Below are 13,401 nucleotides of genomic sequence, written 5' to 3'. Positions count from 1 at the left end.
TGGTGAGATTTTGATTCAATTTCATATTCTATGGATCAAATTTGTATCAAATGTCTCACTAAAATAGTGTAGACACCTTTTTCCTTTTTTTTTTAATCCAACAAAGACTTTTATTGACGATACATCATCATACATTGCCAATCATACAAATAAGTATAAAGCCCATAGAAGACACCCCCCTCTCTGAGGTCCATGCTGACAAATCATTAAACCTGGTAATACAGTGGTGTGAAAAAGTGTTTGCCCCCTTCCTCATTTCCTGTTCCTTTGCATGTTTGTCACACTTAAGTGTTTCGGAACATCAAACCAATTTAAACAATAGTCAAGTACAACACAAGTAAACACAAAATGCAATTTGTAAATGATTAGTGTTTATTATTAAAGGTGAAAAAAAATCCAAACCATCATGGCCCTGTGTGAAAAAGTGATTGCCCCCCTTGTTAAAACATACTATAACTGTGGTTGTCCACACCTGAGTTCAATTTCTCTAGCCACACCCAGGCCTGATTATTGCCACACCTGTTCACAATCAAGGCATCACTTAAATAGGAGCTGCTTGACACAGTAAGGTCCACCAGAATATCCTTAAAAGCTACACATCATGCCGAGACCCAAAGAAATTCAGGAACAATTGAGAAAGAAAGTAATTGAGATCTATCAGTCTGGAAAGGGTTATAAAGCCATTTCCAAAGCTTTGGGAATCCAGCGAACCACAGTGAGAGCCATTATCCACAAATGGCGAAGACATGGAACAGTGGTGAACCTTCCCAGGAGTGGCCGGCCGCCCAAAATTACCCCAAGAGCGCAGCGACGACTCATCCAAGAGGTCACAAAAGACCCCACAACAACGTCCAAGGAACTGCAGGCCTCACTTGCCTCAGTTAAGGTCAGCGTTCATGCCTCCACCATCAGGAAAAGACTGGGCAAAAATGGCCTGCATGGCAGAGTTCCAAGGAGAAAACCACTGCTGAGCAAAAAGAACATCAAAGCTCGTCTCAATTTCTCCACAACACATCTTGATGATCCCCAAGACTTTTGGGACAACATTCTGTGGACCGATGAGACAAAAGTGGAACTCTTTGGAAGGTGTGTGTCCAAGTATATCTGGCGTAGAAGGAACACTGCATTTCATAAAAAGAACATTATACCAACAGTAAAATATGGTGGTGGTAGTGTGATGGTCTGGGGCTGTTTTGCTGCTTCAGGACCTGAAAGACTTGCCGTGATAAAAGGAACTATGAATTCTGCTGTCTACCAAGAGATCCTGAAGGAGAATGTCCGATCATCTGTTCATGTACTCAAGCTGAAACGAACTTGGGTTCTGCAGCAGGACAATGATCCTAAACACACCAGCAAGTCCACCACCGAATGGCTGAAGAAAAACAAAATGAAGACTTTGGAGTGGCCTAGCCAAAGTCCTGACCTGAATCCTATTGAGATGTTGTGGTATGACCTTAAAAAGGCCGTTCATGCTCGAAAACCCTCTAATGTAACTGAATTAGGACAATTCTGCAAAGATGAGTGGGCCAAAATTCCTCCAGGACGCTGTAAAAGCCTCATTGCACGTTATCGCAAACGCTTGGTTGCAGTTGTTGCTGCTAAGGGTGGCCCAACCAGTTATTAGGTTTAGGGGGCAATCACTTTTTCACACAGGGCCATGATGGTTTGGATTTTTTTTCACCTTTAATAATAAACACCTTCATTTACAAATTGCATTTTGTGTTTACTTGTGTTGTCCTTGACTATTGTTTAAATTGGTTTGATGTTCCGAAACACTTAAGTGTGACAAACATGCAAAGGAACAGGAAATGAGGAAGGGGGCAAACACTTTTTCACACCACTGTACATTAAACAATGCAAGATGCCAAACTAGAGTATCCAAAGTGCAATAAGTTGTATATCCTACGAAAAGACAAGATATCCCCTTTTGAGCATTCTAACAATATACCATGCGGAAACACTCCTAATTAGCCAACAATGAGCCAAAGTAGCCTATCCATAGTCAAATCCACTGGAGCTAGCCCCAGAACATCCAGCCACAGTGCCCATAGCCTCTCGAATTTATGCTCGCTTCCCATATATTGGTATATAACATTTTCCATTCTTAACAGTTCACCGATATTTTTAACCCACTCCCTCACAGTAGGTGGAGCCTCTGACTTCCAGTGTACCATAATTAGTTTGTGTGCCTGGAACAAAACTCTGAGAAAGGCCTGCCTAGTGCTCACATCCCAATCATACTCTTCCAATACACCCAGTAAGCAGGCTTTTGGGTCTATGGGAAGGTCTACCTAAAACACAGAACTGATCCTGTGTACCACCCCTGCCCAGTAGGTATGTCATTTCGCACAATGCCACATAAGGTGTATTAGGTCACCATGGTCCCTCTTACACCTCGTGCAAGTGGAATCGGATCTCAGGCCTATCAAGTGGAGACTGTGAGGAGTATAGTGTAGGCACCTTTTCAAAGTTGCTGCGACTTTAGGTTGCACTGATTTGAATGTGTTCCACTGAAAAGAATGGGGGGGGGGGGGGCAAATGGAGCCTAAAACAAATGCAAATAGTTTACAAAGCCCTGCACTTTAAAGCTGAACTCCACCCCTATGCCTTGTACACACGATTGGACTTTCTGACAACAACACCGCAAAATTTTGTCCGAAGGGTGTTGGCTCAAATTTGTCTTGCATACACACAGTCATACAAATGTTGGCCAACCATTACAAACGTAGTGAGGTACTAGACGTGTTACATGTTTTTTCAGCTCTTTAGCGCCACCCTTTGGTCTCCTTCTGCTAATTTTGTGTTAGTAAAAATATGGTAAGTGTTGATTCGTGCTTTTCTTTTCGGGTTTTTCCTTTACCGCTTTTCAGTTTGTGCTTTTTAGTTTCTGAACGGCTGTTCGTCTACCAGCCATGTTGCAGAATCGGAGGAGATTTTTTTGGTTAAATAATGATTTGATTTGGTATATTTTTTATATTTTTGGATGCATAGAATGCACTTTTTGCTTAAGTTCTATTGGCAGATAGCATTTCAAATTTTTTTTATTTTTATTTTTTTATGCACAATAAAAAAAATTGTGTAGAATAAGACTTGGCTATGTGTTTTACTTCAAATGACAGTTTGGGAGTAGGCAGTTACATTTTAAAAATACAATGTAAAATTGACAAGGGACATCAACATAGTTGTATCTTTGATCTTAAAAACTATGGGATAATGGCGTTGTGGTAACTTGCCCAAATATTAAAAAAATAATAATAATATTATTCTTGATATCACTAGAAAAAAAAAAACTTTGAAAATTTGTCTGCAAACCAGTATCACCAGCAAAGCAGCTTCATTATTATCCCATTAAAGAAGAAGAGAATGTGCTCTGCATTTGGAGATTTCATAATTTGCCACATCACGAATGTTAATTTTACATTACGTTTGTACTTTGGACTTTTGTCTGACGGACTTGTATACACACGATCGGAAAATCCGACAACACACATTTGTTGCCGGAAAATTTGAATACATGCTAGCCAACATTTGTTGGTGGAAAGTCTGACAACAATTGTCCAATGGCGCATACACACGGTCCAATTTTCTGCCAACAGCCCGACATCCAACATTTCCTGTCAGAAAATCAGATTGTGTGTACGGGGCTTTAGGACTCATTTACACTACATGTGGCCTGCTTTTTTTCCACACTGTTCCCCATTCACACCACAATGCAGATGTCATGTGTGGTGCTGTGCAGAGTGGAAAAATGCAGCATATCTGAATTTTTCTGCAGTGGACGGCACCGCTTGTCACTGCTCTGCTGCACAATGCACCACACTTCAAATAAAAAATATCAAATAAAAATCAAGGAAAAAAAGAGTGGTGCAATGCTCCCTGCAAAAGCTCACACTGACAGTGCCCACACGTAAAATGCTTTGCTTTACCATAAGGGGCTAGTGTGTACCCTGATTTTACTGCACACTATAAGGCAAGGCAGGATGTTTTTTTTAGCCATGTACAGCACCCTGCTAGCCTTCTTTGCCAGCATTTCATTGAACAGCACACAGAGCTAATGAAGACAGCATAAGGTATGTAAAAATGGAAAAGTTATATTTATTTATTAATTTAATTAGCACACTGATAAGAGGGGAAAGGAGGAACAAGCATTCGTTTGCCGTCTATTAATGAGCTGAGTTCACACAAGACGCATGCTCGGTCCAAACTCAAATATCATCCCTATTGCACATTACTACACAGTGAAAGGTGGTTCTACAAAGTATTGACTCAGGGGGGCTGAATACAAATGCCCCTCACACTTTTCACATATTTATTTGTATAAAAATGTAAAAAACATTTATCATTTTCCTTCCACTTCACAATTATGTGAAACTTTGTGTTGGTCTATCACATAACCCCCCCCCCCCCCAAAAAAAAATACGCTTTTGATTGTAAGGCCGCGTACACACGCGGGGACTGTTCGCCCAACTTTGTCCGTCAAACAGTTTCAGCAAACAGTCCGCTCAAAATTAGCATGGACGGACATGGCCACACACGACGAACGAACAGTTTGCTGAAACCGTGCGCGATGACGTGAACGGCACGTACGACGGGACGAAAAATACGACGTCCTATACACTGCATTATAACTTTCGGCACGTAAATCCTTTCTGAGCATGCGCGGAACTTAGTTTGACAAACAAGCCTACACACGAGGGGACTGTTCGCTGAAACAAAGTTTCAGCGGACAGTTTTTTGGAATTTCCGAAAAACCTTGTTCAGCGGACTGTTCGCTGAAACTGTCCGCTGAAAGCCCACACACGGGCGGACTGTCCGCCGAAACACTGTTCAGCGGACAAAGTTGGGCGAACAGTCCCCGCGTGTGTACGCGGCCTAACATAACAAAATGTGGTAAATTTCAAGGGGTATGAATACTTTTTTCAAGGCGCTGTAGGAGAAAATGTTTTGAAACACATAAGGCTGTATTCACACCTCAGTTTTCAGGTATTTTAATTTTTTTTAATTCTCTTTATTGATTTTTGATAGATTTACAAAAACAGAGCCTTGGGGCATTCCCCAGCTTAAAAAGTACCACGTAAATCAGGTACCTAACAACAGGTTATCTGCCTAAACCAGTGATTCTTAACCAGGGTTCCGTGGAACCCTATGGTTAGTCCAGAGGTTTCTAGGGGTTCCTTCAGCATTGGGCAATTACTGCCTCTCAGATAAGTTCCCACTCACACCAGTGATCTTTTTAGCTATCTGTAAGGAGGTGATTCTTCCCAATGACCACAAGTGTAAGCACCATTCTTTCCACTGACCAGCACACTAAGGCCGCATACACACGGGCGGATTGTCTGTCCAACTTAGTCCGCTGAACCGTGTTTCAGCGGACAATCCGCTCGTGTGTGGGCTTCAGCGGACTTTTTCAGCGGACTGACTGACGAACAAAGTCTTACGGAATTTCCGTAATTTTGTCCGTTCAAACTTGGTTTTGTCCGTCCAAACTTGGTTTCAGCGGACAGTCCGCTCGTGTGTAGGCAAGTTGGACGGACTAAGTATGGCGCATGCTCAGAAAGGATTTACACGGCCGAAGGTTGCATTGCAGTGTATAGGACGTCGTTTTTCTAGTCCCGTCGTACGTGCTGTACACGTCATCGCGCACGCTTTCAGCGGACTGTCTGCTCATCGTGTGTGGTCAAGTCCGTTCATTCAAAATTTGGATGGACTGTCTGTCGGATTGTCTGACGAACTTAGTTGGCCAGACAATCCGCCCGTGTGTACGCGGCCCAAGGCAGTGTTTCTCAACTCCAGTCCTCAAGGCACCCAACAGGTCATGTTTTCAGAATTTCCATTATTTTGCACATGTGATTTGATCTATTTCACTGCCTTAGTAATTACCACAGCCATTTCATCTGAGGGAAATCCTGAAAACTTGGGGCGTCTGAGGACTAGAGTTGAGAAACACTGCACTAATGTATCATGAGTTGTAGATTTCTCATTTTTAGCAGGGGTTCCCTGAGACCAGAGAACTATTTCAAGGGTTCCTCTGTGTTGAAAACATTGAGAAAGGCTGGCCTAAACAGTGCTGTAAGCGACAGAAAAACAAAAAAACAAAAAGAAACAAAGATACAAACAATAAAACATCACTGCTCAGCCACTCCATTTGGAGAAATTATGAAAGGAGGATGTGCTACTCATCTACGATAGAGGTGAGGTTTCCCAAGAGGGAATTCTGGTACTAGACCTAGAATACTAAGGGTTAGTTTTGAGTGCATTTAGAAGTGTATTACAAGCATTTTACAGCTTCTGGTGTTTTTACTTAGTCAATAGAAAACACTATGGTGAAGAGAGGTGGAGGAGGTTAGGGGGTGGAAAGCTGCTGTTTTGAGCAGAAAATGTGCTACAAACCACTCGTAAAACATTTGCATGTTCTCAGGTGTTCCCATTGAAGTCTATGGGGCCAACTCTGCCTCCAATCTGCCAAAAATAAGTTTATGTACTTTTTTGAGTGACAGGTATTTTGCTACAGGTGACAGAATGCTCAGATGTGAACAGGGACATGGAAATGAATGGGATTTCCCTTGCCAAGTATTTTAGAGCTTCAGGTGTGAATGGGGCCTAAACGGGAAGTTATTTTTACAGGAGGAGGTGATTGATTTACTAAATAAGTATAGCCTGTTCAGTTTGCAAAGAATACCCAATCATGCAGAAGAGAAAATAAAAATGCTCGATTTTTGCTTGCATGTGATTGGATAAAGCCTTCTCATTCCAAAAGCTAATTGAATTTTGACTTTGAAAAACGAACATGCTCTTCTCCTTTTGAAAATTAGCTCCAGTGTAGAAAGCATATAAAGCATATACAGTGCACAAAGCATATAAAGAAGCTAAGTTTGAATTTTTTTGGACAGTTTTATAAAATCTTTAGAGCTGAGTTGGACAAGTAACTTATATTAAAACTAAGCTACAAAAAAAAGATCTGTAGCAATGTTATATCAATTTATTTTTAACAAAATTGAATTCCAAGTTGTATATTTTGCTATATGTCTCACTGTGTTATTTGCTAATGCACATCTTTTTCTACAGTTTGCGGTAAAAAAAAAATACATATATTATTATACATTTATTTCATATTGTTCGTGGTCTTTCATTAACCATTGTAATCCTTTACTCCTTTCCCTTGTTTCTTGGCTTATTCTAAAAGAAACTTTGTGACATATAAAGAAAAAAGCTATGCAGTTCCCCAATCACAGTAAGGTTAATGAGATTATGTTAGTTGGATTCCCAGGCCTACAACGATATAGCGTTTTATTATTCATAGTTCTTCTTTTCATCTACATATTTATCATTGCTGGAAATGTTCTCATCTTCTTTGTAATCCGAAGAGAGCCATGCCTTCACTTTCCCATGTACATTTTTATTGGGGCATTATCCTTTGCAGAGATTTGGTATACTGCTATCTTGATTCCAAAAATATTGACTGACCTCCTTGATGACGAGAAGAAGATTTCCCTCACTGGGTGTCTCCTACAAGCCTATTTTGCACATGTACTAGGAGCATCTGAATCTTACATACTCACTGTAATGGCCTTTGATCGATATCTGGCCATCTGTAAACCGTTACACTACTTGACTATTATGAATATCAAGTTGTATGTTAGTTTGATTGCTGGATCCTTTATTCTTGGCTTTTTATTGCCCATTATTGAAGTTGTGTTAATTTCTCATCTCCCCTTTTGTGGTCCAAACCATATTGAAAACGTCTTGTGTGACTTCCCTCCCTTGATCGCTATAGCATGTACAGATCCCACATTCTATGTTTTGGTTGAGTTTTTCGTCAGCCTTGTTATAATTTCCACAACTTTCCCTTTGGTCCTACTTTCTTATATCAGGATAGTTTATGTTATTTTGAAAATTAAATCCAAAGAAGGGCGTCGCAAGGCTTTCTCCACTTGTGGAGCCCATCTCATTGTTGTCATTCTCTTTTTTAGTAGTGCTTCGTTTATGTACATACGAGTTTCAAAAAGTTCTTCTGTAAACTATGACAGGGCTGTTGATCTCACCTATGTTATCTTTACACCCCTAGTTAACCCTATTATATATGGTTTGAAAAATCATGAAATAAAAAAGTCAATACACAAATATTTATGCCCGTGCTAGTTGTAAATTTTAAAGTATAACTTATTATTATTATTATACAGGATTTATATAGCGCCAACAATATACGCAGCACTTTACAATATAAAAGGAGACAATACATTTACAATACAATAAAATACAAGAGGATTAAGAGGGCCCTGCTCAGAAGAGCTTACAATCTAATAGAGAGGGGCAGGTGGTTTCAAAAGGTTATAACTGTGGGGAATGAGCTGATGGCAGTGGTAGGAGATTAGCTGGAGACACGATAGGCTTCCCTGAAGAGATGAGTTTTCAGGGATCGCCTGAAGGTAGCAAGAGTAGGGGATAGCCGGACCAGTGGAGGTAGCGAGTTCTAGAGGATGGGAGAGGCTCTGGGGAAATCCTGGAGAGGAGCATGGGAGGAGGAGACAAGAGAGCTTCAGAGTAGGAGGTCTTGAGAAGAGCGGAGGGGACGATTTGGGTGATATTTGGCGACAAGATTGGTGATGTAGCCCGGGGCAGAGCTGTGAATGGCTTTGTATGTTGTGGTTAACTGAAGACAAATACAGTATATACATATATATATATATGGTCACCGCTAAAATTACTCTGAAATGTAATATGTAGCTGTGACAGACCTAGCTGGGACAGAGGCTTTTTGAGGGGACTGAATGCGGGCCTCTTGCCCACCGATTATGGGCCCTGGCATTTGGGGGAATGGTGCTCTTTGTGAGCTGTATGCCTGGGGACCCCTGAGATGGTGTTACTTGGATTCAGGTCCATGCCCCCCCCCCCCCCCAAGACACACAGACTCTGGATATGTATATGCCATGTTAGCAATAGACTGAATCACACTGTTGAGACACAAACTCTTAGATGCTAATATCATCAACTCCAGCCACCTGTCTGTTGTCTTGTATAATGTAAATGAGTCTAGTCTGGCTTGACACAGATTCTAAAGAGTATTTCACCTATTGTTTTGTTGTTTGTGCTAAGTGGTGATTAGATAATTAGTTCATGCCAATTAGGTTAGGTTTTAGTCATCCTGCTGTATATATTTGTGTAAGATCTCAAATAAAGGAGTATTCCTGATGTACTCCAAGACTGGTGTTGTCTAGTTCTTGGGGGTTCCTATAGCCAGATCCATTAGCATTGTGTTCCAGGACTTAGGAAGCGGTATACTGACGGAAACACTCAAGCGGAGTGTGGGGGATAGGTTCCGTCACATTGTTGGCAAGCAGGGGGATGCTTCCTGCAGTCTGGGTCATCCAAACCTCCATCTGGATCCAAGGTCCGGATAGCAGGAGAGGAGGAGAGGTACAGATACCAGCAGCCATGGAAGAGGAATTCAGAAGGAGGTTGCGAGAGATGCAGCTACAGCACAAAGGACAAGTATCAGAGCAGGTCCTGCTGGGATGGTTTGATTCTATTCGCTGCAAACTCTGAAAGGAAGCGCTAGCCCGTGGGAAAAGTTCTCCCCTCCAACCAGGAAAGGTACTGGTCGCAGTATGGATTGTGGGTTCTGTTTTTAGGAGAAAAACCGCACAAGGAGCAGACAGCTGAATTAAGCAAGCTGGTCTGGGCAGAGATGAAGCTGGATGAGAGTTACAGAGCCCTCCGGTGGCATGTATCCCAAGCATGTCCTTGGATAGCGGATGACAGCCCAACGGAAGGCTTAAGCTACGGTGGCCTGGGACTGTTGTATGTGAAGCTGACAGGGGACTCTAACTTTGGGAGTGATTTGGAGCGGCAGTTGGATGAAATCATGGATTTCAGAGAAGGGCTACTGAATGTCTTGGAAGTGCACTGGGCACTGGAAGATATAGAGTTTCTGGCCATTCAGGAATGGGAGCTGGAGATTGCCTACAGACGGCTGCTAGAATCTGCTCAGTGCCAGGGCTGCCTTTGCCTGGGACTATCAGGAAATACCTGTTGACAACTCTGAAATCCTGTCTGAAGATTCGGCAATGTGGCAGAGTAACAGTGTGCTTTGCCAACCTGCCCCCGTAGCTTTGGACGCGGAGGTTTTATGGCGGATGCAGCAAGTGCTTACTGACCTTGATGATCCTGTTTCTGCATGGGATGATCTTGGATGGAGGAATGTGCCTATCCAGCAGCATGGCAGAGAATCGGCAGTGGAAAATCTGGAGATTGCCATCCCCAAAGCTGAAGTGCGGAACAACAGGGCAGAGCTCTGCTAACCTCTGCTCAGCACCGATAGCATCTTCTGGGTTCCACGGACAGGAGATGGTGAAACTCTATCCCCAGACACCAGTTGCAGAGACAGGGGATTTGATAGACTTTTCTGCTGAGGAAAAACAATCTGTTGAGCCCCCAGCAGAAGAGCTGGTATTAGGGCCAATCTTCACTGTGCTCTGCCAAGCACCAACAGCAGTATCTGTGGAATTACAAGGAACTTACCCAGCTGAAGCACTGGTCACCGGACAGAGGGTCCAAGACCTCTGCCCACACCTGTGGCAGTTCCGGAGGCTCAGGGTGAGAAGGTGGCGATCACTTCCCAGCAGCAGATACAGGGGGAGAAGGGAGAGGAGGTGTTTGTTGTCCCTCCTCAACAATCGGCCAGGGTGGTGAAAGCGGTCTTTCCTCCCCAGCAAAGATCCATGCACCTGGGAGACAGTACCATAGACATGTCATCCCAGCAGCCAGATGAGGGAATGGAAAGGGAAGCAGCCAACTCACCTCTCCAATGGCAGCTACACAGTTTGGGAGTGGAGGAATCCAGCCACCTGCCCCAACAGTTCGCCGAAGCGGATGATGTGGAGTCCCCAGTAGAAGTGCTGGCAACAGGGCAGAGTGCTATCAAACTCTGCCCAGCACCGGCAGCAACTGTGGAGTTCCATTGAGCTGGGACAGTTAGCTCATATTTCCAGCCACAGATTACAGAATGTATGGACTTAATGGACTGTTCATTAGAGAATGTCATAGATTACGCATCACCTGCTCAAGTACCTGCAGCAGGACAGAGTACTGCAGACCCCTGTTCCACACCCATGGCAGTTTTGGAGGCACAAGGTGAGAAGGTGATGGTCTCTCTCTCCCAGTGGATTTCAGAGATGCAGGGAGGAGAAGCAGACACTTTCCCTCCCCAACAAGGGTTCATGCGCCTGGGAGACAATACCAGTGAAAGGGAGTTCCAACAGCAGCCAAAGAATGATGACACCAACCAAGCTGAAGCACTTGCAACCGGGCAGAGTGCTACCAACCTCTGCCCAGCACTGGTAATGGCTGCAGAGTTCCAGGGAGCCGGGGCAGTCGGCCTCACTTCCCAAAATCAGCTGGAGTGGATGATGTGGGGTCCTCAGCTGAAGTGCTTTTAAGGACAGAATGCTACTGGCCCCTACACAGAACTGCAGCTTGAGCTGATATTGGTGGATGGAACTTCATTCTCCACTGGTATACCCCAGGGATGCTGGGCGGTCGGCCCAGATCCCCAACAGCTTGATGGAGTGAGCCCAGTCACGCTGTCTTCTCTCCAGTGACTGAAAAGACTCCAGGGAGAAAGGCCAATCCAGGCAATTTGTTTGGGGTACTGTGTGGATACCAGCATTAGAGGACTGAAACCCCTGACTAACTTCAGAGTCAACCCATCTGGGGTCCTTTGTTATGTGACAGACCTAGCCAGGACAGAGGCTTTTTGAGGGGACTGAATGCGAGCCTCTTGCCCACCGATTATGGGCCCTGGCATTGGGGGGAACAGTGCTCTTTGTGAGCTGTATGCATGGGGACCCCTGAGGTGGTGCTACCTGGATTCAGGTTCATGCCCCCCCCCCAAGACACACAGACTCTGGATATGTATATGCCATCTTAGCAATAGACTGAATCACACTGTTGAGACACAAACTCTTAGATGCTAATATCATCAACGCCAGCCACCTGTCTGTTGTCTTGTATAATGTAAATGAGTCTAGTCTGGCTTGACACAGATTGTAAAGAGTATTTATAAATTATTATCACACAAATAAATGACAATCCAACAAAAAATAAAAATAGGTGATAGTCTATCCAAAAGGAATCTTCTATGCGTAAATCGGCATATAAATATATTTGGAGAGACAGCAGCGACTGTTTCAGGGCGCTTTGCAGGTGCTATTTTTAGCACTGTAGCGCCTGCAAATCGTCCCAATGTGAAAGGGGCCTTAGGCACGTTTACATGAGATTCTGGTGCATTCAGATTTTTGTCCCTAAATACCCCTGCCTCCAAATGCCTGTAAATACCTAAACTTAAACCTAAACACCTGTGTATGGACACATAGGCTAACATAAAGGGCCATTTAGGGGCAGTAAAAAAACATCAAAACCTGTAAAACAGGCATTTGACGGCTGTGGTGTACATGAGGCCTAAGTTCATTAAACAATTTTACTTGTCTGACTTTGCTGAAGCTTATCTATATCCAAATCACATTTGTATTTTGGCACATGTAAAGAATGAGTAAAACCTTTCTATTTTGCTGTTTGTTCCGTTGGGGAGATGTTCCATCACTATATACAGTACTGTGCAAAAAATGTTAGTCTGGTGTAAAAAATAAAAATAAATGCTGTAAATAAGGAACGCTTTGAAAAATAGTGGTAATAGTTTATTTTTAGCAATTAACACAATGAAAAGTAAATGGACAGAAGAGAAATCCAAATCAAATCAATATTTGTGACCACCCTTTGCCTTCAAAATAGTATCAGTTCTTCTAGGTAGACTTGCACACAGTTTTTGAAGGAACTCTGCAGGTAGGTTGTTCCAATCATCTTGGTTTTTGTGCATTGGACATGGAAACAAAGCTAAAAGACTCAACTATGCATGAAAACATAGGAACTTGGGTGCAGAAAAATGGCAGCAGGTTCTCTGGACTGATGAATAAAAATGTTAAATATTTGGCTACAGCAAGGGGTAGTTTGCTCACCGAAGGCTGGAGAGCGGTACAATAATGAGTGTTTGCAGGCAACAGTAAAGCACGGTGGAGGTTCCTTGAAAGGTTGGGGCTGCATTTCTGCAAATGGAGTTGGAGTTTTGGTCAGGATCAATGGTGTCCTCAGTGTGAAGATATACAGGCAGATACTTATCCATCATGCCATACCATCAAGAAGGTGATTGGCCCTACATTTGTTCTGCAGCAGGACAATGACCCCCAAACATACAGCCAAGCCAATGTCATTAAAAACTATCTTCAGTGTAAAGAGGAACAAGGAGTCTTGGAAGTGATGGTTTGACCCCCACAGAGCCCTGATCTCAACCTCAAGGCGTCTGTCTGGGATTTCCTGAAGAGATAGAAGGATTTGAGGCAGCCAACATCC

At 43.2% G+C, this 13,401-nt stretch overlaps 1 protein-coding gene across 1 annotated transcript; it reads left to right on the top strand.

Annotated features, from left to right (window-relative positions):
* The first annotated feature begins 4,898 nt into the window (after window positions 1–4,898).
* Window positions 4,899–12,157, top strand: LOC143934377 (olfactory receptor 6N2-like). The gene has a single exon (XM_077457941.1). The coding sequence runs from the start codon at window positions 7,213–7,215 to the stop codon at window positions 8,137–8,139; it is 927 nt and encodes a 308-aa protein (XP_077314067.1). The 5' UTR covers window positions 4,899–7,212; the 3' UTR covers window positions 8,140–12,157.
* The last annotated feature ends 1,244 nt before the right edge of the window (window positions 12,158–13,401 follow it).

This window comes from Lithobates pipiens, unplaced genomic scaffold (assembly GCF_037356315.1).
Source record: "Lithobates pipiens isolate NorthernLeopardFrog02 unplaced genomic scaffold, aLitPip1_a1.2 Scaffold_27, whole genome shotgun sequence".
NCBI lineage: Eukaryota > Metazoa > Chordata > Amphibia > Anura > Ranidae > Lithobates > Lithobates pipiens.
Note: the sequence above shows the minus strand (reverse complement) of the source record. Positions and strands in the feature narration are given on the sequence as shown.

Excerpts from the sequence above, each read along its gene's own strand:
- LOC143934377 (XM_077457941.1), top strand. The coding sequence starts at position 7,213 with ATGCAGTTCCCCAATCACAGTAAGGTTAATGAGATTATGTTAGTTGGA.